Genomic DNA, 25,718 nt, shown 5'->3' with positions numbered 1-25,718 from the left:
TAGTCACCAGCTTTCCTGCTCTTCAATGATTGAGGAGCAGCAGTTGGAAGTTCTCTGGTTGAAGGGGGTGGGTGGAGGTGAGGGCTCCTTATCAGGCCTCTGCGCAGGAGCTGTGCCCAGGGGATGGTACACCAGCTCCCACCCAGAAACATGTCTTTCCCTCTACCCCTTGCCCACTCTCACTCCTCCATGTCCAGCTTGTCTTGAGTCAAAGTTTTTTTTTTCTTCCCAAGTATTTATTGTTTTTATTTTTATTTTATTTTTATTTTTTATTAGTTTCTGCTTTATAACAAAGTGAATCAGTCATACATATACATCTGCTCCCACATCCCTTCCCTCATGCATCTCCCTCCCTCCCACCCTCCCCATCCCACCCCTCCAGGCGGTCACAAAGCACCGAGCTGATCTCCCTGTGCTCTGCGGCTGCTTCCCACTATCTATCTACCTTACGTTTGGTAGTGTATATATGTCCATGCCTCTCTTTCGCTTTGTCACAGCTTACCCTTGGTTGAGAGTCCGCCTGCCGATGCAGAGGACACGGGTTCGTGCCCCGGTCCGGGAAGATCCCACATGCCACGGAGCGGCTTGGCCCGTGAGCCATGGTGCTGAGCCGGTGCGTCCGGAGCCTGTGCTCTGCAACGGGAGAGGCCACAACAGTGAGAGGCCCACGTACCACAAAAAACAAAACAAAACAAAACAAAAACATTTGTATTTCCACTAATAAACTCAAATTATCTTTGCTTTTTCCCATCACACTCCCCAGAGCCTTTTCACAGAATTGTCACTGTTCCCCTGGCCACTATCCTGCCGCCTGTGTGATACTCCATCAGATTCCTTGGAGGCCCGTCTACCTAGCACGGCCTCGTGATTCTAATCAGCTCACCACCTACAATGGTCAACTCAGATTTCCTCCCTTTGAGAACCTTGCAGAACAATCTCAGAACATACCATCGCCCCCCCCCCACCTTGGTCTCAGGGCCAAAGAAGACCCAGAGGCTTCTTAGCGGAAGAGGTGCTGGAATGACACAGGTGCTTTCTCAGCATCACTCCCACAAGGCTGATGAGAGCAGCGAGGATGGGGACCTGAGCCATCCTTGCCGCCAGCTGGGGCTCCTGGCAGAGCACCTGTGGGCCTGGGGAGGGTGGACCAGGGGATGCTCCCCTGGCTCCCTCCTTGTGGGTGCTCCGTGAGGGGAGTGGCATCCGTGTGGGGAGGGAAACAGCGTGGAGAGGGAGACCAAGTGCCTGAGAAGCTGTCCTGACGGCCAAGCCAGCCTGAGGCACCTCAGTCATAGGATGGAACTTTGAACTTACAGCTGAGCGTGGTGAGGTCTGTTGATTCCACGGGAACTACCACAGTGGATGCTCCTGTCATTAACCTGACATTAACCCGACAGATGCTTCCAGAGAGTTCCCCAGCTCTTTATTACCAGTGTGACGCTAATAGCAGAACCCGAGAAACATTTTACCAAGAGAGCAGATGCACTTTCCTTCTCCCGTAAGAGCCCTTGAGACCTCGAGGTGAGGCTACGATGCGACCCTCAACTCCCTCTCCCGGCAGCCGCCACTGTCATTCGGTTTCATGTCTGGCCTGAACGGTGAAGCCAGGTTAATCTCAGAATGGCTGGCTCTCGAGATCACCGTAAGGAAGCCCAGGCATTGTTTTCCTTCCAGGTCTCGCTCCCCTGCCGCAATCCCAGAGTGGAATAAACATCCACCAGCAGGTTGGCCCGAAGGAGTTAGGGAGAGGAGGAAGCACAAGGCCTGTGGTCAGTTTCCACCAGCATGGGTGGCTGAAACAATTCCCAGGAGCTCTCTCTGCCAAACTCGGGGGTTGGTGGGCGGCCACTGCGGGGAGGCAGGAGCCTAGATTCCTCTCTTGAGGCCCAGTGAGCGGCTGGCCGGCACAGCTGCCACAGACTCAGGGCGGAGTGAGGGCAGAGATGGCATCTTCCCCAACTAGTGACCAAAACAAATCCTGCCTGTAACCTTTGCCACAGAAGCATCCCCGCTTTTGTGGATCAGGGATTAATCTAGTCTCACAAATATGTTTTTTCCTGGAAAATTTCAGCATATTAAATACAGGCTCTTCCCAGTTAGGAATGGAAGCCTCAGCGAGGGCCCCTCGGATGTGCACGTGCCCAGCAAGCTTGGGGTTGGGTGTCGGTGAACATGAACTTTCACATGAATTCTGGATAGCCTAAATGAGTTTCAAAATAAACAAACTGGACAGACAGACGTACATTTGGCAAAAAGACATGAGAAACAAATGGACAGACAGAAGCCAGGTAAAGAGTAGGAAGGCAGGAAGTGAAGTGTACCCTGGACCTCAGCCGCTCTGGTCCAGGCCTGGCTGGGTCAACACTAAGTGGATAGGCTGGCAAGCCCCTGGGAAGGCCGTGGGAGGTGTCTCTGGGGATTACGGCTTCCTCCACCACAAGCCTGCATGGGACCAGAGGGGTGAGGACCTGGGTCTTTTGCAATCTGATGGAGAGTGGCAACCACAGGAGTTTGTGTCCCTCCAGCACCTGTAGCCACGTTGCCAAGGGAGTAAAGCACTGGAACCACGATGGGACGTGGCTGTCCTGAAGCTTAAACATGTCCAGGGCATGTTTAAGAGATTACAAACCATGCAACATGAAGGCAGTCTCTGCCGTGAACCCAGAAGGGGCAATTTCGACCTAGTCCACCGGGCAAGATGTGGCTTTAGAGCCATGGTTGGTGAAGCCCTTGGTGAGCATGGAGCAGGGGAACATCAGTGCCCAGAGTGTGACTGACAGGTGGACTCCTCCTGAGAACTCATCCCGGATTCAGTTTAGTGTCATGAGAAGGAATAAGGGGCACGTTGATGGCCCTGATTGAATTTACAGAGTTAGGGCTCCAGGGAGAAGAGTCACCCTCGACCCCTGATCGTTCCTTTGGGATCCAAATCTAGGGAGCACAAGGCAACTGGTGGTCGCCCAGGGCTCACTGGGTCACAGAGCTAGTCTATAAAATGCAGGCTTTGAAATTCCTCTCTGATCCTAACTAACCACTCTCCTCTGAGGGGCTACAGGTTCCCTTTTCAAGGGCTCAGGCTCGCTTTGCAAGACCTTATCACAGAAGCTGTGTCTGCCTTAAACTGCCTGTTGATGGAAACAAGACCAGGCCCCCTGCCATGGGATCTGCAAGATCATGATGGAGGGGGCACGGTCAGGCCAAATTGGAAGGCTTTGGAGGTATTTTTGCGCCTTTCTCCATGCCCAAATAGTTTCGCTTAGAGCAGATTCACTCTTTGCCCAAGGACTCTCCCGAGGCCGCCTCACTTCCTTTCAGCAACTGGCTCCCAGCACCTTAGCAAAGCCCATGCCTTCTTGCAGGAACTGCAGGGCAGGAGATGGGTGTCCCAGGATGAGAGCAGGGGAGCGTCTCCCACCAAGTTCATGTTCAGCAGACTGCCACTCACCGGGTAAGCAGACCGCAGAGCACAGCTTATTGTCCAGTGCTTTCATGCTGGCGATGTCAAAGTTATTATTATTGTCACACTCCGTACCTAGAAATGCGAATGTCCTCTGGCCTGTAATGGAGTTAAGGCAGTTAGAGAGGACCAGGCTGTGTTTTCCTCTGCTTTGCTGTCCTTAAAATAAAAATCTTAAGGATGGAGACAAAAAACATCAAATCATATGTTAAAAAGAAGACAATAATTAAGTGGGTAGAGTGGACAATAAAGGAAACTGTGTGGGTACGTTTGTGTTCTCGCTCTGTTCTGCTCTGTTTCCTTAACTGGCCCCTTTCCAGCCTTCGTTCCTGGGAAATCAGACCCTGGGGAGGTCTGTGGGATTCGGACACGCAGACCCGGGCCCACAGCAGAGCTAAGCCAGGCTGGAAGAGCTAGGAGAGCCTCGGGGGAAGTGACCCCGGACTCCGGCCTGTGTCTGTCGGTGCACGTGGGGTGTGTTTATGACCACAAGGCTCTGCGAAATGACTAATACATAAAATGACAATTAAAGCTCTTTGGTCCCGTAATTTTGCACCTCAAATCAAAGAATCGCATTGTTCTCAAAATTATGATTTATTTTCTTTGAGACTTAATTTGCTATTCTGAGGATGTTTTAAGGGGCTGACCAGAAACCTACAGTCGTGTAAGATGGGAAGGGGACAGTTTTAGATGTTATTTTTTCAAGCTCCCCACTCGGTTTTTTTTCCTTGGTGAAAGGGAGAGGAAGAAACATACATCTACTGCGTACGGCATGTCAGGTGGAAACCACATATGGAATGTCAGGCGGAAACCACGTACTGCCCTGTGCCTTTTAGAAGCAAATATTCTACTGGGGACGACAATCACAATGGAGATCTCGGAGCCTTGTGCCCTGAAGACATCAACCGAGGGGAGGTAGCGCCCAACCCCGGCTTGGTTGGTGTCTGCGTGCGGCAGAGGCACAGCCTGGGCGACCACCCCTCCTCCGGCACTACTTTGCCAGAAGAGAGTGGTCATGTGCGCATGCGCACCCCTGCACACCACACCGCCCCCCAAGCAACTGCCATGGCCAAAGCAGAGGTGACTAGTGTGACATTTGCATCCAGGCTGGGATCCAGGTTTGCTCTAGAGGTTGCCCTTCTGTGGAGGCACCTCAGAGGAGCAGATGGAAGAGATACCGGTTCCTGGGACGCCTGGTCCTACACTCCCAGGTGGGATTTCCAGGTCACCTCCGCACCCCCACTTCCTTGCTCTATATGTAGGTCGTGCCTTCACTTCTCGGCTTACTAGAAACAAACTTCTTCCGATTGAAGATATGATTGACCTTATTTAAAAAACAGAAATAGAGTCACAGGTGTAGAAAACAAACTTATGGTTATGGCGGGGGGCAAGGGAGGGGAGGGATAAATTGGGAGATTGGGATTGACATATACACACTACTATATATAAAATAGATAACTAATAAGGACCTGCTGTAGAGCACAGGGGACTCTACTCAGTACCCTGTAATGGCCTATATGGGAAAAGAATCTAAAAAAAGAGTGGATATATGTATATGTATAATTGATTCACGTGGCTGTACAGCAGAAACTCACACAACATTGTAAACCAACTCTTGGAATTAAAAAAAAATATCTACTTGAGGCCTGAACGATGGTAAAGAGACTCGTTCCAATAGCCTACAAACACTAGTGCACGCTGAGCTGCTAACGTCTCTTCACCTCACCTTTGCTGTGCCGCCAGGGCTGTGATCCTTCTGCTACTGTAACACCAGCCGTTTTCTTCACTAAAGCAGGAAAACCTACTGCCTAACAGTCGGTTCCCCCAAGGGGAGGAAGCTGTTCTCCTGCTGCAGATGAACTTTGGGGCTGCTACAGCAGTTCTGTGAGACTCAGCTGAGAAGCTGAAGCAGGAAGGAAGGTGATGGCAGTTGCCCAAGAAGCTTCAGGATCTACTCAACGTAGATGGAGAACTCCATGTATCTTCTGCAGCCTTGGCTCAGAGGCCCAGAAAGAGCCAGGAAGGCTGCTGAGGTCCTTAGATACCCTGCTTGGTTTGATATTCCATCAAGAAGACGACCTTTCCCCAAAGCCACACCCTTGAGCAGTGCCACCAAGTCACACCAGTGCCCCTTTCTCTACCCTTCAGAGAATACCCGGGAAAGAAATATAATAAAAGGGAGCAAAAGACCAGGTCTTTTACCATCTTCTTGTGTGGGTGATCCGTCCTCTTCTTCTAGAACATCATTTCCCTAGGACAGAAGGAAGGCACTGTGAGTCCATAAAGCAGTGAAATGAGTCTACTGATTGTCAGAAGACAGAACTAATCACCCTCATGGTATCCAGACATTTCCTGTCCGTGTGAGATGGCTGGGAGGCCCAGCAGAGGCAGATTTTGCTTGGCGAGGCAGGATCGGCCCATAGGGACCAGGTCTGAGGCACGTTCCAGAGGGACCAGGTCTGAGGCACCTTACAGAGGGACCCTGGGACTGTCAGGAATAGCCTTGGTAATAGTTCAGCTCACACTGTTTCTCTCAGGTGGAAATAAAAGTTGTCAAATGAAAAAGCAAACCGTGAGATCATAAAACTTTCAGGAACCCTTTAGGATCCCCAGTCCCATCCAGATACTCCTTTGAGAACATCTGGCTCAAGAGAAAGTTGTAGAGTCCCCACTGGGAGCTGGGCATTCCATATACTTCAGGCACACCTCCGTCAGAGCACTTCTCACGCTGAGTTATAACTCTGATTCCTCCATCAGATGGAGCTCCGGAAAGGGTGGGATGGGTGGATTGGGGGTGTGGGCAGGCAAAAGCCATGTCACTCGGTCTTTGTGTCCCCCAGTGCCAGGAAGATGTGAGATGCCTGTGCCAGGTAAATACTAAGTGAATTGGAGGACAAACACCTCTCAAGGGTCTCGCCTGGAAGACTTCCCTCTGGAACTCACCCCACGCCTATTACGCTGAGACCAGCACCCTCTGCTAACCGGAGAGTCCCTCTGCTCTGCACCCTGCCTCTAACAGATCCAAGAGCACCACCTTGGAAGGCTTCTTCCAGAACAGCCCCCATCCTATTTGCATCCTGTGCCAGCGCCGGCAGTCCCTCTGACTGTGGAGGGGCACCAGCGTCCACCTTGCTCTTACCTCTGCATCCTGCTCTTCAGCGGTGGCGACGAGGCCCGCAAAGTTGCAGTCTGGAGACGCCGCTGGCGTCACCTGCCAAGGAGCAACAAAAGTCAAGGTGCAGATGCCACCGGCTCTCCTACCCAGGTCGCCTGGCAGCAAACCCAAACCAAGTCCTCAGGACAGAAGTGGTGCCACATGGAAGATCACATCTGAGGGAGTCTGATTCAACAACCCGGTACCGTGTTTTCCAGGGCTCCCCTCCCGAGCACTGGGGGGCTTTGCCGATCTCCCTGGCAGGCCCTGGACTGAGCTCCTTGGGACTCAAGTACACAGCAGAGCAGAGCGGGGAGGGCGATCCCATGCTCCTCTCTTACGTCTCCTTCTTCTGAAGGGGTCCTGCTGGCGGCCCGGGGGCAGGGGACAGCCTCCCCGTCCTCTTCCGTGCCAGGGGCGATGTAGGAGCCGGACATGGAGGAGACGGTGTCGGTGCTGATCTGAGAGGACACCATGGACATGACCTTCCTTCTTCAAGTCTGGGTCCCCAGTATGTTGAGGGGGGCAGAGGCGGGGAGAAGACTGTTTCCTGCCCTCAGCTCAGCTCTTCAGGAGGCCTGGCGCATTTGCTTCAGGCCAGCATGGAATCCCATCGCGGGGGCCTTCCCGTCACTGGAGCTGGGGGTGGCCTGTCCCGTGGGCAGATGGCGAGGGTCCCCAAAGACTGAGTTCCTGAACATTGCCCCTCATCCCTTTCCTGGCTGGCGATACATGGGGGAGGGAGGATAGGGAAGAGGTGGAAAGTGAGGAGACAGAAAGCTGGCTTCGTGATTTGGGAAGGGACTGTACCACACCTGAGGGTGAAGTGGCTGAAGGGCTTCTCACCTCCAAAGTGGAGATCAAAGGAAATGCGAAACCTGCGCAGAGAGCTTGAGTCATGGGCTCAAAGCCACACAGGGCAAAAGAGAAAGGACAGCTCAGTGCAACATGGGGTCCTGGATTGGGAGGCTGGAATGGAGAGGAGCATTACTGGGGTGCTCTGCAAGACGTGAAGGGGGTCTGCGGTTACATGGGATTACCAGGTCAGTGTTCATTTCCTGATTGTGATGGTGGTACTGGGATTAAGGAGGCGTGTCCTTGTTCTAAGGAAACACACACTAAAGTATCTAGTGCTAATGGGGCAGCCTGTCTGCAACTTACTGTTAAGGGCGCAAAGTATATATTGACTGGGATTACATTGAATCTCTAAATAAATACGGAGTCACTGAACGTTTTTTGAAAAAGCCACCCAGCCAAGGGCCGGGGCAGGGATGAATAGGAGGGACAGGATCCACTCACGCTTCCCGCCCCCTCCACCGCCAACCCCCAAACGCTGCCTGCTGAAAGGGTGTGTGAAGCCCTGTGTTCTGGCTGCTTCGGAGCCCCCTCTTAGCTTTGGCTGCGCGTTGGCAGCATCCATGGACCCTTAAAAGTGCCAGTGTTTGGGTCCCAGCCCCAGAGACGCTAGTCCCAAGCATAGGGATTTTCAGGAGCTCCTGGGGATTCTTCCTGGCAGCCAGAAGCTTCTTCAGCCTCTCCTTACCTGGCAGGCAGTTCTGCCAGCCCCTGACCTTGCCCCTCTTCCCCCAGCATGGGCCCAGGCAACGGGTGAGGAGGGGGGACAGTGACCGGCCCCACCTGTCAATCCAGGGTGTACCCCTTTGGGCGGGGGCTGGAGGCTGAGCCTGGGGACCAGTGGAGGGGCTGGAGCCCCCATGTTCCCCCAGTGCTGGGGAGCGTGGGCAGGAAGGCCGGAGGGTGGTGGGGAGAGGGAGGGAGTCGTTGCTTAGGGGGTGAAGGGAGTCTCAGAGGGAGGTTGGGGCAGCCTCCTCAGCAAGTGGTGGGAAAGGGATGGGCTGCCTCCTGAGCTCTGTAAGGCCCCAACCCGGCTGGCCCTGCAGTGTGTGCACCCTTCTGAAATATTTGGAATAATTAGCAAGGGAAAGCAGCAAGTTGGCGGGGGAATGCCAGGTTGTCCTGGAGCCAGCCTCGAGTGCAAGGAAAGAAAGGGGCTTCAGGAGAAAGGGGCCCGTGGAGGCTGGGCAGGATTGTGTAGGACAGTGCCCATTTGTGTGTGTGTGTGGTTGTGTGTGTGTGTGTCTGTGCGCACGTGCACGTGAGTGCTGGGGGAAGGGGCTGTGCACCACAAGGGTGTGCTGGCGGGGCCAGGTGCGGGCTCGGGGGAGAGATGGGGTTCCAGGCAAAGCTGGGGTGAGGGGGTTGAAAGGTGCCTGCTGAGTGTCACATATTTGCTGTGCCTCAGTTTCCCCATCAGAACTCTAGTACGTTGATTCCTCACAGGCTGGAGCTGTAGGGTCTAGGCACCCCGTCTTCCGTCTGCCCTGATGGCCTCCCTCAGCCCCAACCTGCATTGGAGGGAAGGCCCTGGGTGTGGTGAATGAACCCCAGGGTGGCAAGTGGGGCCCCAGGGGCTGGGGCCCTCTGACGTCACACCCTGTCCCTTCAGGAAGGGACCAAGGGAGGGAGGAGCTGGAGACAGGCCCAGGCGAGGACCGCAGGTGAGTCTGGGCAGGCCCTCAACTTGGGCGAGGTGGGGAACGTGAGCCGAGCCCTGGGCAAGAACGGCCTTTGTGAGTGAGTCCCCAGGGCCAGGGAGGGGGCTGTGCCTCCTTTGCCGCCTGCTCCTCGGGGCTGTGGGTACAGTCTCCCCATTGCACATATAGAGGTGCCGAGGCCCTGGCTGCAGGGGAACCCCGAGGGCCGCTTCTCAGCCCCTTTATCTCTGGGCACCCAGAGATCATGAGGAGTGCATCAGGGGACACTCTGCAGGCCTTTGGTGCCCGCCATCTTGCTCCCAGCCATTCCCCCTTGGGCCGTGGCCTCCCCAAAACTGGCCCATGCTTTTCCCCAGAGAAAGTTGCAAGCAGGTCCATTTTGAGACTTTTTAAAACTTTATTTTTCAAAATGTTTTTATTGTAAATAACTTTCTATGAAAAAGGTTAGAATGCCCGATGGGTTAGGAGAGTGGATGTGGGATGCAGCCCAGGGCGTTTATGGTGGAGCAAGACACTCCCCTGCAGGAGTGCAAGCAAGGGCCGGGGCCATCCCCCCATTCCTGGTCCCAGTGGTTCTAGCAAGCACTGCGTCCCTCCCAGTTAAGCCTCAGCTATAGCTACACTCACTACATTAGTCTGTCTGTCCCCTTTCCCTCTGCAGCTTGGCTGCCCCAGCCCCTAACCCCCAGATCCCCATCTCCCCGCTGCTCTCAGCCTCAAGTTGGGCTCAAAGATTAGGGACACATGCCCTCTGCCCCACCTCTTAGGGATGAAGCCAGAAGATCCCAGAGGCCTTAGAAAATCTCCTGGCTCCACCCAGCACCCCGGCCTCCTTTCTGTCTCCTCTCTCTTCCCCCCTCCGCCTTGCTCCTCCTCACAGACTGCCGGGAGAGGCCTCTTGGGTGTTAATTTGCAGTCACCTAATCAGCATTTGTTGTACCTGGGAACTTGCTCTGGATAGAGACCTGGGGAGGAGAGCAGGAGAGAGAGAAGCTTTGAAGCTAAGGTGTTCTGGGGCGGGCCCTGTACTGATGTTTCCAGCTTGGCCAGGGCCCCTCCAAGCTGCAGCTCTCATAGTGCAGGGCCCTTAGCGTGTCTCTGGGGCAGGGAAGAAGTGGATCAATGAAACACTGTGTGTATGGGGGGCTGGGGAGCGGAGGCAGCAATTTTGGTCCTGGGCCCCAATTCTCAGCCTGCTGGACTAGAATCTGAGGATGGCCTGGGCTGGGGGCCGTGTGGCCTGGTGGGTTGACCTGGCCCAGCCCCTGCCTGGGTGGTAGGGTGTCCATGGGCCTGCACTGGCGGGGAGGGGGGCAGCCTCGGCCCAGACTTCGGTGCTGTCTGGAGGTGGGGCAGGCCCTGGATTCTTACAAGAAGGCGGCCAGGCTGTCCCAGTCATGCAGGTCAGAGGCCAGTGTGGCATCCCCGGCCTCAAAGAGGGGCTCGGGGGGCAGGGAGCTACGGGTGCTCTCGTCCCAGGGGTGCTCCAGGAAGGATGTGGCCAGGAAGGTCTCATCAAAGTCCAGGCTTTCGGTAGCCTGCTCCACTGGAGGCCCCCAGGTAACAGGGCAGTCGATGTGGTGGCCATGGATGGTGAGGTCCACGTCCCCGTGTGAGGCAGGGCTCAGCGGCGGGATCAGCTCCGAGGTCTCCAGCGTGCCCAGCTCCCCGTCCAGCGTGCCAGAGTCCAAGAGGGCCTCCCAGTCAAAGTTGCCCTTGAGGGGTTCCAGCTCAGCCTGCTCCTCCTGGGTCAGCAGCAGGGGGCTGGAGGGCCGCGGGACCTTGGCCTCCTGCTTGGGCAGCGGCTGTTGACGCTTACGCCCCAGCCTGCCCTCGCCTGCACCCCAGCCCGCCTCCCCAGTGGCCTCCTCGAACTCCCGCAGCAGCTGCTGGGCCACGGCGCTCACGGTCAGTGGCCCGACCCATGGGGCGGCGCTGGGCTCTGGCGCGGCCTGGCGGGCTGAGGCCGGGTGGATGTGGACTGGGGGCAGCCGCCGCTTCATCAAGGCCCCACTCAGCAGCCGCTCGGCGTACTGGGGGTCGATGCGCCAGAAGCCCCCCTTGCCTGGCTCGTCCTTCTCCCGAGGCACCTTGATGAAGCCCTTCTTCAGGGACAGGTTGTGGCGGATGGAGTTCTGGACACAGGGAGATAGGAGAGAAGGAAGACAGCTGGGAGAGTGGGTGGTGTCAGTGATGGGGGGCTCCTAGCGCCACTGCCAGTCCCACCACCACCTTCTCTCCGATGGGGGCAGGGGAGACAGAAGCGCTGCTCCGAGCGAGAGGCTCTGGGACACCCGCCACGGGGCACCAGGAGCTGGGAGTGCTGTCGGGGGCTTTTGTTCCCTTTTGCCAGGACATCTGCCTGCTCAGTCATCCGAGCCCTGTGCCGCAGTGTGGCTCTCAGTGCCAGTCTGTCCTGCCCTCCGTCCCTTACCCCGCTGCTTGCGGCCTCTGGTCAAAGGCCTTGGCTCCCCCAGGTCCTGGACGGCCATCTCCCTCTGCCTGGGCCTGGCTGGCCTTCTCTGTTTGTGAAATGAGTGAGTGGGTGTGAGGGTGTGTGTGTGTGGTGGGGGATGAAGTGTGGGAGGATCTGATGACTTTCCTTGTTTCTAGAGCCGGCTGCTGGCCTGGGCCCTCACCCACCATGTCCCCCTCCTCCCACCCCAGGCTCTGAGGCCTCAGTTGATTATTACCCAGCCAAGAGCATAGCGCTCATTCCTGGGGGCTCTCAGGCTTGGGGTAGGGTGGGGGGTGGTGGAGGGTGTCTGCTTTCTCACCAAGGTTACAAATGGTACCTGCCCCAGGGTCAGGGCCCAAGCAAACGTGGAATAGCTGTGATCACAGGAACTCTGATCCTGTGACCTGTGCCACAGGGAAGGATCTGTGCATCCTCAGGGTCTCTGTCCCCAAGTAGCCCCTGATCCTGATGGTCGAAGAGGCTCAGGGCAGTGTGTGCCCAGCCTGAATCACCATCCTGCCTTGTTCACGCCTGGGTGCACAGTCCAAACCACGCTGGGGCACAGGGGTCTGGGGCCTGGTGGGTGGGGCCGGCATGTGAGTAGTGCCCCCTGGCAAGACTGGGAGGTTTACATGGTGGTCTGGGCCCCTTGGCTGCTCTGTGCCAGGTTCCGGAGATTTGAACATGAAGCCAGTGTGGGAGGAAAGGAGGAAAGAGCCCCTGTGGAAAGCACGTGGCTGAGATAATTGTCCCCCCAGGGAGGTTGATGAGAAGAGGGGGAGGAGTGTAGGCAGGAATCTAGGGAGGGCTTGGGGTGGGGGCTGGCACTGCAGCTTTCGGAAGGCCCCGTAGCCCTTCCACTGGGACACAGATGGCCTTCACACTCTGCAGCACACCCCTCTCCCCTCCCAGAGCCCCTCCAGCCAACTGAAAGCAGGCGGGATGCAGAGCCGGGCAGCAACCATGCTCTGCCTCCAGTCAGACCCTGACAAACTGACCTTGAGGAGGGTAGTGTGTAGGAATTCCAGGACTTGGGACACAAATGTGTCCCTCAGTCCATCAACCTACCCTGGGGGGCTGTGTCCATGCATAGTTCAGCCCTGGTCTTTGGGCTGAGCCTGCCGGATGAGGGACAAGTTCTTTCCACTTGAACCACTATGTCGGCACCCCTGCAGCCCTCTGAACATCCTCCCTCCTCCGTCTCTGAAGTCAAAGGGGCAGCAGTCCAAGCACTGGGCTCCCTTGAGGTCCTTCCTGGACGGCCTTCCTCTCTCGGGGCCCTGGCCGTACCGCGCCTACTTGGCCTGCGGATCTGGGATGTGAGTCCAGTCCGCGCGGGCATGGGCAGGGAGGGAGGGAGTGCCTCCCTACCTGCCAGGTGGGATCAGCGTGGCGGAAGTAACAGAAGTTGTCCGTGATCCACTTGTAGATGGCCGACAGGGTGATCTTGGTGGCCTTGCTGGCCTGCATGGCCATGCAGATGAGCGTGGCATACGAGTAGGGCGGCTTCACGTGCGGGTTGGTGGCGTAGTCCACGTCGTCGGGAGGCGAGGCCTGCAGCCCCGAGGGGGCGCTCCGCGGCGTGCACAAGGACGTGGGCTTGCCGGGTGTGTGCGGCTGCCCCAGGCAGGCGGGGTCCGCCGCCAGGGGAGACCCCGGCTCGGCCGAGCCTGACAGCTCGTGGTAGCCGTGAGGGTCGGTGTACCCCGAAGGCAGGGCGGGGACCTTGGCGTTGACAATGGAGAATTCCTGCAGCCACTGCAGGCTGGTCAGGCTGTCATTCAGGGCGTTGGACTCCTCCAGGCCGCCTTCCGGTCCGGCCTCCTCCGCTGCCCCTGCTCCCGAGACACGTAGCCAGCTCTCCGCCATATCTGCGGGGACTCTCCGAGGGGGCTGTCAACATCCACGAGCCGAGCCGAGGGTGGCCGCCGAGCTCTCCGGCCCGCTGACTCCCGCGGCTTCAGTTACGCAGCCTCCCGGAAGCGGGCTTCCATCCCGCGATCCGAGGGTAGCCTCCTCCAAACGGAATGTGGTGCCTGCGGGGACCAGAGCGGGAACTGAGCCCTCTTTCCACACCCCCGAAGGGAGAGTGTGTGCGAGGGGGGAGGCTCTTACTAAAATCCTTCCTGCAGCTGGGGAGGATCTTTTACTGCCGAGGTCTGGGAAACAGAAGGTGTGCCCGGGGGTCCGACCCACACGGGGTTCGCCTCGCTCTTTTCCTCTTGGATCTTTTAGAGGAGACTTAATTAGCCAAACGAGGGAATAGTGTAGGGGCATGCGAGGCCACCCCTTTCTCCCTCAAAGCGGGGAATTAACCCCCCTCTCTCCGTCCACAACCAATGGAAATGGGGCGAGAGAGTCCAGGAGGGCAGTACGACGGGTCGGGGGGCGGGGGAGGTCGTCTGATCTTTGAAAAGGGATATTAGGATGGGGATCAAGGGGAAGGAAGGAAACAATACAGAGAGTTATAAGGGGGCGGGAAGTGAGTGTCCCCCAAACGCCTCTGATGTCAGTCCCCGGGCCCACCACTTCCGTCGGGGACGGATGGGAGAGCGGGCTGCTACTGACGCCCTCCCTTCCCACGGCCTGCAGCCCTCCCCGTCCCTTACCTGGCTCAGAGCGCAGCCCGGGCCAAAGGAAGGTTCTCAAAGAAATTCCTCCCACCGCCCACCCTCACCGCGGCTCTCTGCTCCCAGCTCGAGGGCCCAGCCAGCAATCCTCGTCGCCACTCACGCCCGCCGGCGCCTCTCTGAAAGCCAGCGGCCAGGGACCGGCACTCAGTCGCCGCTCACAAGGCGTCTCCTGCTGCCGTGGCGACGCCCCGCCCATATAAACAGCTTCCGCTTCTGCCATTGGCCAGGGCATCTCCAAAGAGACCGCGGGCTCTTAACCGCTCTCTCACGCGGTAACTCTCTTCCAGCTCCCTCCTGCCGCCCTCTCCCGCGCGCGACCCCGTCCCCTACCCGCCATCGCGTCCCGGCTCCGCGCATTCCCGCCCGAGGGCCCCGCGCAGGGCTCGGAGAGGCGCGCGGCTCGGCGCTCCCGCAGAGGCCCCGGGGCCCTCGGCGAGCAGTTCGCCGCGGGAACCGTACTCCGCCCCACCCCCTTCCCATCTGGGCTGCTCAGAGGTGGCGACGGCTCCTGGGACGCAGCCCGTGGCGCGGGAGCCAGGGCTGGGTGCATGCTTGGGGCTTTCCTTTCCTCTCCTCTGGGCTGCGAGTGGCACTTCCTCACGTTTCTGCGGCCTGTCCCTGTCTCCCGACCGAGTGTCGTCTTGGTGCCCGCAAGCAGGTCTGACTCTCCGATGCCACCTGCCGCTCAGGTCCGCAGAAACCGCAGCCCCGGTCGCAGACACCCCAAGGCGGCTAGGGTAATCCAGTGTTTCCCGGTAAGCGCTCCCTCCCCGCCCCGTCCTCAGCAAGATTCCCAGAAGCTGACATTCCAGAGGCTTCTTCGCAAGTGCTCTCCCTCCTTTCCAGATAGCCGAGGAAACAGAGCCGGTGGGTGAAACCCAGGAAAGCCGTGGACTTGCCAGATTCTTTGACTGGGGTCATTTGCCCCATTAATTTCACCAGCCTTTAAGTGACGGACTAACGGTGGACTGTGGTCCTTCCTCCTCCCCTCCCCCAGCCTCCCTCTAGTCACCAGCTTTCCTGCTCTTCAATGATTGAGGAGCAGCAGTTGGAAGTTCTCTGGTTGAAGGGGGTGGGTGGAGGTGAGGGCTCCTTATCAGGCCTCTGCGCAGGAGCTGTGCCCAGGGGATGGTACACCAGCTCCCACCCAGAAACATGTCTTTCCCTCTACCCCTTGCCCACTCTCACTCCTCCATGTCCAGCTTGTCTTGAGTCAAAGTTTTTTTTTTCTTCCCAAGTATTTATTGTTTTTATTTTTATTTTATTTTTATTTTTTATTAGTTTCTGCTTTATAACAAAGTGAATCAGTCATACATATACATCTGCTCCCACATCCCTTCCCTCATGCATCTCCCTCCCTCCCACCCTCCCCATCCCACCCCTCCAGGCGGTCACAAAGCACCGAGCTGATCTCCCTGTGCTCTGCGGCTGCTTCCCACTATCTATCTACCTTACGTTTGGTAGTGTATATATGTCCATGCCTCTCTTTCGCTTTGTCACAGCTTACCCTTGGTTGAGAGTCCGCCTGCCGATGCAGAGGACACGGGTTCGTGCCCCGGTCCGGGAAGATCCCACATGCCACGGAGCGGCTTGGCCCGTGAGCCATGGTGCTGAGCCGGTGCGTCCGGAGCCTGTGCTCTGCAACGGGAGAGGCCACAACAGTGAGAGGCCCACGTACCACAAAAAACAAAACAAAACAAAACAAAAACATTTGTATTTCCACTAATAAACTCAAATTATCTTTGCTTTTTCCCATCACACTCCCCAGAGCCTTTTCACAGAATTGTCACTGTTCCCCTGGCCACTATCCTGCCGCCTGTGTGATACTCCATCAGATTCCTTGGAGGCCCGTCTACCTAGCACGGCCTCGTGATTCTAATCAGCTCACCACCTACAATGGTCAACTCAGATTTCCTCCCTTTGAGAACCTTGCAGAACAATCTCAGAACATACCATCGCCCCCCCCCCACCTTGGTCTCAGGGCCAAAGAAGACCCAGAGGCTTCTTAGCGGAAGAGGTGCTGGAATGACACAGGTGCTTTCTCAGCATCACTCCCACAAGGCTGATGAGAGCAGCGAGGATGGGGACCTGAGCCATCCTTGCCGCCAGCTGGGGCTCCTGGCAGAGCACCTGTGGGCCTGGGGAGGGTGGACCAGGGGATGCTCCCCTGGCTCCCTCCTTGTGGGTGCTCCGTGAGGGGAGTGGCATCCGTGTGGGGAGGGAAACAGCGTGGAGAGGGAGACCAAGTGCCTGAGAAGCTGTCCTGACGGCCAAGCCAGCCTGAGGCACCTCAGTCATAGGATGGAACTTTGAACTTACAGCTGAGCGTGGTGAGGTCTGTTGATTCCACGGGAACTACCACAGTGGATGCTCCTGTCATTAACCTGACATTAACCCGACAGATGCTTCCAGAGAGTTCCCCAGCTCTTTATTACCAGTGTGACGCTAATAGCAGAACCCGAGAAACATTTTACCAAGAGAGCAGATGCACTTTCCTTCTCCCGTAAGAGCCCTTGAGACCTCGAGGTGAGGCTACGATGCGACCCTCAACTCCCTCTCCCGGCAGCCGCCACTGTCATTCGGTTTCATGTCTGGCCTGAACGGTGAAGCCAGGTTAATCTCAGAATGGCTGGCTCTCGAGATCACCGTAAGGAAGCCCAGGCATTGTTTTCCTTCCAGGTCTCGCTCCCCTGCCGCAATCCCAGAGTGGAATAAACATCCACCAGCAGGTTGGCCCGAAGGAGTTAGGGAGAGGAGGAAGCACAAGGCCTGTGGTCAGTTTCCACCAGCATGGGTGGCTGAAACAATTCCCAGGAGCTCTCTCTGCCAAACTCGGGGGTTGGTGGGCGGCCACTGCGGGGAGGCAGGAGCCTAGATTCCTCTCTTGAGGCCCAGTGAGCGGCTGGCCGGCACAGCTGCCACAGACTCAGGGCGGAGTGAGGGCAGAGATGGCATCTTCCCCAACTAGTGACCAAAACAAATCCTGCCTGTAACCTTTGCCACAGAAGCATCCCCGCTTTTGTGGATCAGGGATTAATCTAGTCTCACAAATATGTTTTTTCCTGGAAAATTTCAGCATATTAAATACAGGCTCTTCCCAGTTAGGAATGGAAGCCTCAGCGAGGGCCCCTCGGATGTGCACGTGCCCAGCAAGCTTGGGGTTGGGTGTCGGTGAACATGAACTTTCACATGAATTCTGGATAGCCTAAATGAGTTTCAAAATAAACAAACTGGACAGACAGACGTACATTTGGCAAAAAGACATGAGAAACAAATGGACAGACAGAAGCCAGGTAAAGAGTAGGAAGGCAGGAAGTGAAGTGTACCCTGGACCTCAGCCGCTCTGGTCCAGGCCTGGCTGGGTCAACACTAAGTGGATAGGCTGGCAAGCCCCTGGGAAGGCCGTGGGAGGTGTCTCTGGGGATTACGGCTTCCTCCACCACAAGCCTGCATGGGACCAGAGGGGTGAGGACCTGGGTCTTTTGCAATCTGATGGAGAGTGGCAACCACAGGAGTTTGTGTCCCTCCAGCACCTGTAGCCACGTTGCCAAGGGAGTAAAGCACTGGAACCACGATGGGACGTGGCTGTCCTGAAGCTTAAACATGTCCAGGGCATGTTTAAGAGGTTACAAACCATGCAACATGAAGGCAGTCTCTGCCGTGAACCCAGAAGGGGCAATTTCGACCTAGTCCACCGGGCAAGATGTGGCTTTAGAGCCATGGTTGGTGAAGCCCTTGGTGAGCATGGAGCAGGGGAACATCAGTGCCCAGAGTGTGACTGACAGGTGGGCTCCTCCTGAGAACTCATCCCGGATTCAGTTTAGTGTCATGAGAAGGAATAAGGGGCACGTTGATGGCCCTGATTGAATTTACAGAGTTAGGGCTCCAGGGAGAAGAGTCACCCTCGACCCCTGATCGTTCCTTTGGGATCCAAATCTAGGGAGCACAAGGCAACTGGTGGTCGCCCAGGGCTCACTGGGTCACAGAGCTAGTCTATAAAATGCAGGCTTTGAAATTCCTCTCTGATCCTAACTAACCACTCTCCTCTGAGGGGCTACAGGTTCCCTTTTCAAGGGCTCAGGCTCGCTTTGCAAGACCTTATCACAGAAGCTGTGTCTGCCTTAAACTGCCTGTTGATGGAAACAAGACCAGGCCCCCTGCCATGGGATCTGCAAGATCATGATGGAGGGGGCACGGTCAGGCCAAATTGGAAGGCTTTGGAGGTATTTTTGCGCCTTTCTCCATGCCCAAATAGTTTCGCTTAGAGCAGATTCACTCTTTGCCCAAGGACTCTCCCGAGGCCGCCTCACTTCCTTTCAGCAACTGGCTCCCAGCACCTTAGCAAAGCCCATGCCTTCTTGCAGGAACTGCAGGGCAGGAGATGGGTGTCCCAGGATGAGAGCAGGGGAGCGTCTCCCACCAAGTTCATGTTCAGCAGACTGCCACTCACCGGGTAAGCAGACCGCACAGCACAGCTTATTGTCCAGTGCTTTCATGCTGGCGATGTCAAAGTTATTATTATTGTCACACTCCGTACCTAGAAATGCGAATGTCCTCTGGCCTGTAATGGAGTTAAGGCAGTTAGAGAGGACCAGGCTGTGTTTTCCTCTGCTTTGCTGTCCTTAAAATAAAAATCTTAAGGATGGAGACAAAAAACATCAAATCATATGTTAAAAAGAAGACAATAATTAAGTGGGTAGAGTGGACAATAAAGGAAACTGTGTGGGTACGTTTGTGTTCTCGCTCTGTTCTGCTCTGTTTCCTTAACTGGCCCCTTTCCAGCCTTCGTTCCTGGGAAATCAGACCCTGGGGAGGTCTGTGGGATTCGGACACGCAGACCCGGGCCCACAGCAGAGCTAAGCCAGGCTGGAAGAGCTAGGAGAGCCTCGGGGGAAGTGACCCCGGACTCCGGCCTGTGTCTGTCGGTGCACGTGGGGTGTGTTTATGACCACAAGGCTCTGCGAAATGACTAATACATAAAATGACAATTAAAGCTCTTTGGTCCCGTAATTTTGCACCTCAAATCAAAGAATCGCATTGTTCTCAAAATTATGATTTATTTTCTTTGAGACTTAATTTGCTATTCTGAGGATGTTTTAAGGGGCTGACCAGAAACCTACAGTCGTGTAAGATGGGAAGGGGACAGTTTTAGATGTTATTTTTTCAAGCTCCCCACTCGGTTTTTTTTCCTTGGTGAAAGGGAGAGGAAGAAACATACATCTACTGCGTACGGCATGTCAGGTGGAAACCACATATGGAATGTCAGGCGGAAACCACGTACTGCCCTGTGCCTTTTAGAAGCAAATATTCTACTGGGGACGACAATCACAATGGAGATCTCGGAGCCTTGTGCCCTGAAGACATCAACCGAGGGGAGGTAGCGCCCAACCCCGGCTTGGTTGGTGTCTGCGTGCGGCAGAGGCACAGCCTGGGCGACCACCCCTCCTCCGGCACTACTTTGCCAGAAGAGAGTGGTCATGTGCGCATGCGCACCCCTGCACACCACACCGCCCCCCAAGCAACTGCCATGGCCAAAGCAGAGGTGACTAGTGTGACATTTGCATCCAGGCTGGGATCCAGGTTTGCTCTAGAGGTTGCCCTTCTGTGGAGGCACCTCAGAGGAGCAGATGGAAGAGATACCGGTTCCTGGGACGCCTGGTCCTACACTCCCAGGTGGGATTTCCAGGTCACCTCCGCACCCCCACTTCCTTGCTCTATATGTAGGTCGTGCCTTCACTTCTCGGCTTACTAGAAACAAACTTCTTCCGATTGAAGATATGATTGACCTTATTTAAAAAACAGAAATAGAGTCACAGGTGTAGAAAACAAACTTATGGTTATGGCGGGGGGCAAGGGAGGGGAGGGATAAATTGGGAGATTGGGATTGACATATACACACTACTATATATAAAATAGATAACTAATAAGGACCTGCTGTAGAGCACAGGGGACTCTACTCAGTACCCTGTAATGGCCTATATGGGAAAAGAATCTAAAAAAAGAGTGGATATATGTATATGTATAATTGATTCACGTGGCTGTACAGCAGAAACTCACACAACATTGTAAACCAACTCTTGGAATTAAAAAAAAATATCTACTTGAGGCCTGAACGATGGTAAAGAGACTCGTTCCAATAGCCTACAAACACTAGTGCACGCTGAGCTGCTAACGTCTCTTCACCTCACCTTTGCTGTGCCGCCAGGGCTGTGATCCTTCTGCTACTGTAACACCAGCCGTTTTCTTCACTAAAGCAGGAAAACCTACTGCCTAACAGTCGGTTCCCCCAAGGGGAGGAAGCTGTTCTCCTGCTGCAGATGAACTTTGGGGCTGCTACAGCAGTTCTGTGAGACTCAGCTGAGAAGCTGAAGCAGGAAGGAAGGTGATGGCAGTTGCCCAAGAAGCTTCAGGATCTACTCAACGTAGATGGAGAACTCCATGTATCTTCTGCAGCCTTGGCTCAGAGGCCCAGAAAGAGCCAGGAAGGCTGCTGAGGTCCTTAGATACCCTGCTTGGTTTGATATTCCATCAAGAAGACGACCTTTCCCCAAAGCCACACCCTTGAGCAGTGCCACCAAGTCACACCAGTGCCCCTTTCTCTACCCTTCAGAGAATACCCGGGAAAGAAATATAATAAAAGGGAGCAAAAGACCAGGTCTTTTACCATCTTCTTGTGTGGGTGATCCGTCCTCTTCTTCTAGAACATCATTTCCCTAGGACAGAAGGAAGGCACTGTGAGTCCATAAAGCAGTGAAATGAGTCTACTGATTGTCAGAAGACAGAACTAATCACCCTCATGGTATCCAGACATTTCCTGTCCGTGTGAGATGGCTGGGAGGCCCAGCAGAGGCAGATTTTGCTTGGCGAGGCAGGATCGGCCCATAGGGACCAGGTCTGAGGCACGTTCCAGAGGGACCAGGTCTGAGGCACCTTACAGAGGGACCCTGGGACTGTCAGGAATAGCCTTGGTAATAGTTCAGCTCACACTGTTTCTCTCAGGTGGAAATAAAAGTTGTCAAATGAAAAAGCAAACCGTGAGATCATAAAACTTTCAGGAACCCTTTAGGATCCCCAGTCCCATCCAGATACTCCTTTGAGAACATCTGGCTCAAGAGAAAGTTGTAGAGTCCCCACTGGGAGCTGGGCATTCCATATACTTCAGGCACACCTCCGTCAGAGCACTTCTCACGCTGAGTTATAACTCTGATTCCTCCATCAGATGGAGCTCCGGAAAGGGTGGGATGGGTGGATTGGGGGTGTGGGCAGGCAAAAGCCATGTCACTCGGTCTTTGTGTCCCCCAGTGCCAGGAAGATGTGAGATGCCTGTGCCAGGTAAATACTAAGTGAATTGGAGGACAAACACCTCTCAAGGGTCTCGCCTGGAAGACTTCCCTCTGGAACTCACCCCACGCCTATTACGCTGAGACCAGCACCCTCTGCTAACCGGAGAGTCCCTCTGCTCTGCACCCTGCCTCTAACAGATCCAAGAGCACCACCTTGGAAGGCTTCTTCCAGAACAGCCCCCATCCTATTTGCATCCTGTGCCAGCGCCGGCAGTCCCTCTGACTGTGGAGGGGCACCAGCGTCCACCTTGCTCTTACCTCTGCATCCTGCTCTTCAGCGGTGGCGACGAGGCCCGCAAAGTTGCAGTCTGGAGACGCCGCTGGCGTCACCTGCCAAGGAGCAACAAAAGTCAAGGTGCAGATGCCACCGGCTCTCCTACCCAGGTCGCCTGGCAGCAAACCCAAACCAAGTCCTCAGGACAGAAGTGGTGCCACATGGAAGATCACATCTGAGGGAGTCTGATTCAACAACCCGGTACCGTGTTTTCCAGGGCTCCCCTCCCGAGCACTGGGGGGCTTTGCCGATCTCCCTGGCAGGCCCTGGACTGAGCTCCTTGGGACTCAAGTACACAGCAGAGCAGAGCGGGGAGGGCGATCCCATGCTCCTCTCTTACGTCTCCTTCTTCTGAAGGGGTCCTGCTGGCGGCCCGGGGGCAGGGGACAGCCTCCCCGTCCTCTTCCGTGCCAGGGGCGATGTAGGAGCCGGACATGGAGGAGACGGTGTCGGTGCTGATCTGAGAGGACACCATGGACATGACCTTCCTTCTTCAAGTCTGGGTCCCCAGTATGTTGAGGGGGGCAGAGGCGGGGAGAAGACTGTTTCCTGCCCTCAGCTCAGCTCTTCAGGAGGCCTGGCGCATTTGCTTCAGGCCAGCATGGAATCCCATCGCGGGGGCCTTCCCGTCACTGGAGCTGGGGGTGGCCTGTCCCGTGGGCAGATGGCGAGGGTCCCCAAAGACTGAGTTCCTGAACATTGCCCCTCATCCCTTTCCTGGCTGGCGATACATGGGGGAGGGAGGATAGGGAAGAGGTGGAAAGTGAGGAGACAGAAAGCTGGCTTCGTGATTTGGGAAGGGACTGTACCACACCTGAGGGTGAAGTGGCTGAAGGGCTTCTCACCTCCAAAGTGGAGATCAAAGGAAATGCGAAACCTGCGCAGAGAGCTTGAGTCATGGGCTCAAAGCCACACAGGGCAAAAGAGAAAGGACAGCTCAGTGCAACATGGGGTCCTGGATTGGGAGGCTGGAATGGAGAGGAGCATTACTGGGGTGCTCTGCAAGACGTGAAGGGGGTCTGCGGTTACATGGGATTACCAGGTCAGTGTTCATTTCCTGATTGTGATGGTGGTACTGGGATTAAGGAGGCGTGTCCTTGTTCTAAGGAAACACACACTAAAGTATCTAGTGCTAATGGGGCAGCCTGTCTGCAACTTACTGTTAAGGGCGCAAAGTATATATTGACTGGGATTACATTGAATCTCTAAATAAATACGGAGTCACTGAACGTTTTTTGAAAAAGCCACCCAGCCAAGGGCCGGGGCAGGGATGAATAGGAGGGACAGGATCCACTCACGCTTCCCGCCCCCTCCACCGCCAACCCCCAAACGCTGCCTGCTGAAAGGGTGTGTGAAGCCCTGTGTTCTGGCTGCTTCGGAGCCCCCTCTTAGCTTTGGCTGCGCGTTGGCAGCATCCATGGACCCTTAAAAGTGCCAGTGTTTGGGTCCCAGCCCCAGAGACGCTAGTCCCAAGCATAGGGATTTTCAGGAGCTCCTGGGGATTCTTCCTGGCAGCCAGAAGCTTCTTCAGCCTCTCCTTACCTGGCAGGCAGTTCTGCCAGCCCCTGACCTTGCCCCTCTTCCCCCAGCATGGGCCCAGGCAACGGGTGAGGAGGGGGGACAGTGACCGGCCCCACCTGTCAATCCAGGGTGTACCCCTTTGGGCGGGGGCTGGAGGCTGAGCCTGGGGACCAGTGGAGGGGCTGGAGCCCCCATGTTCCCCCAGTGCTGGGGAGCGTGGGCAGGAAGGCCGGAGGGTGGTGGGGAGAGGGAGGGAGTCGTTGCTTAGGGGGTGAAGGGAGTCTCAGAGGGAGGTTGGGGCAGCCTCCTCAGCAAGTGGTGGGAAAGGGATGGGCTGCCTCCTGAGCTCTGTAAGGCCCCAACCCGGCTGGCCCTGCAGTGTGTGCACCCTTCTGAAATATTTGGAATAATTAGCAAGGGAAAGCAGCAAGTTGGCGGGGGAATGCCAGGTTGTCCTGGAGCCAGCCTCGAGTGCAAGGAAAGAAAGGGGCTTCAGGAGAAAGGGGCCCGTGGAGGCTGGGCAGGATTGTGTAGGACAGTGCCCATTTGTGTGTGTGTGTGGTTGTGTGTGTGTGTGTCTGTGCGCACGTGCACGTGAGTGCTGGGGGAAGGGGCTGTGCACCACAAGGGTGTGCTGGCGGGGCCAGGTGCGGGCTCGGGGGAGAGATGGGGTTCCAGGCAAAGCTGGGGTGAGGGGGTTGAAAGGTGCCTGCTGAGTGTCACATATTTGCTGTGCCTCAGTTTCCCCATCAGAACTCTAGTACGTTGATTCCTCACAGGCTGGAGCTGTAGGGTCTAGGCACCCCGTCTTCCGTCTGCCCTGATGGCCTCCCTCAGCCCCAACCTGCATTGGAGGGAAGGCCCTGGGTGTGGTGAATGAACCCCAGGGTGGCAAGTGGGGCCCCAGGGGCTGGGGCCCTCTGACGTCACACCCTGTCCCTTCAGGAAGGGACCAAGGGAGGGAGGAGCTGGAGACAGGCCCAGGCGAGGACCGCAGGTGAGTCTGGGCAGGCCCTCAACTTGGGCGAGGTGGGGAACGTGAGCCGAGCCCTGGGCAAGAACGGCCTTTGTGAGTGAGTCCCCAGGGCCAGGGAGGGGGCTGTGCCTCCTTTGCCGCCTGCTCCTCGGGGCTGTGGGTACAGTCTCCCCATTGCACATATAGAGGTGCCGAGGCCCTGGCTGCAGGGGAACCCCGAGGGCCGCTTCTCAGCCCCTTTATCTCTGGGCACCCAGAGATCATGAGGAGTGCATCAGGGGACACTCTGCAGGCCTTTGGTGCCCGCCATCTTGCTCCCAGCCATTCCCCCTTGGGCCGTGGCCTCCCCAAAACTGGCCCATGCTTTTCCCCAGAGAAAGTTGCAAGCAGGTCCATTTTGAGACTTTTTAAAACTTTATTTTTCAAAATGTTTTTATTGTAAATAACTTTCTATGAAAAAGGTTAGAATGCCCGATGGGTTAGGAGAGTGGATGTGGGATGCAGCCCAGGGCGTTTATGGTGGAGCAAGACACTCCCCTGCAGGAGTGCAAGCAAGGGCCGGGGCCATCCCCCCATTCCTGGTCCCAGTGGTTCTAGCAAGCACTGCGTCCCTCCCAGTTAAGCCTCAGCTATAGCTACACTCACTACATTAGTCTGTCTGTCCCCTTTCCCTCTGCAGCTTGGCTGCCCCAGCCCCTAACCCCCAGATCCCCATCTCCCCGCTGCTCTCAGCCTCAAGTTGGGCTCAAAGATTAGGGACACATGCCCTCTGCCCCACCTCTTAGGGATGAAGCCAGAAGATCCCAGAGGCCTTAGAAAATCTCCTGGCTCCACCCAGCACCCCGGCCTCCTTTCTGTCTCCTCTCTCTTCCCCCCTCCGCCTTGCTCCTCCTCACAGACTGCCGGGAGAGGCCTCTTGGGTGTTAATTTGCAGTCACCTAATCAGCATTTGTTGTACCTGGGAACTTGCTCTGGATAGAGACCTGGGGAGGAGAGCAGGAGAGAGAGAAGCTTTGAAGCTAAGGTGTTCTGGGGCGGGCCCTGTACTGATGTTTCCAGCTTGGCCAGGGCCCCTCCAAGCTGCAGCTCTCATAGTGCAGGGCCCTTAGCGTGTCTCTGGGGCAGGGAAGAAGTGGATCAATGAAACACTGTGTGTATGGGGGGCTGGGGAGCGGAGGCAGCAATTTTGGTCCTGGGCCCCAATTCTCAGCCTGCTGGACTAGAATCTGAGGATGGCCTGGGCTGGGGGCCGTGTGGCCTGGTGGGTTGACCTGGCCCAGCCCCTGCCTGGGTGGTAGGGTGTCCATGGGCCTGCACTGGCGGGGAGGGGGGCAGCCTCGGCCCAGACTTCGGTGCTGTCTGGAGGTGGGGCAGGCCCTGGATTCT

General features: G+C 56.2%; 1 protein-coding gene across 1 annotated transcript; it reads right to left on the bottom strand.

Annotated features, from left to right (window-relative positions):
* Positions 1-10,494: 10,494 nt before the first annotated feature.
* On the bottom strand, positions 10,495-13,454 carry LOC308611276 (forkhead box protein J1-like; the record flags this gene model as incomplete). The annotated part of the gene is made up of 2 exons (XM_081260121.1): positions 10,495-11,262; positions 12,957-13,454. 2 exons carry the CDS (start codon positions 13,452-13,454, stop codon positions 10,495-10,497), a joined length of 1,266 nt encoding a protein of 421 aa, XP_081116247.1.
* Between the last annotated feature and the right edge of the window lie 12,264 nt (positions 13,455-25,718).

The sequence above is a fragment of the Mesoplodon bidens genome (assembly GCF_964165515.1).
Source record: "Mesoplodon bidens genome assembly, contig: HAP1_SCAFFOLD_520, whole genome shotgun sequence".
Taxonomy (NCBI): Eukaryota; Metazoa; Chordata; class Mammalia; order Artiodactyla; family Ziphiidae; genus Mesoplodon; species Mesoplodon bidens.
This window is presented reverse-complemented; position numbering and strand designations above follow the sequence as displayed.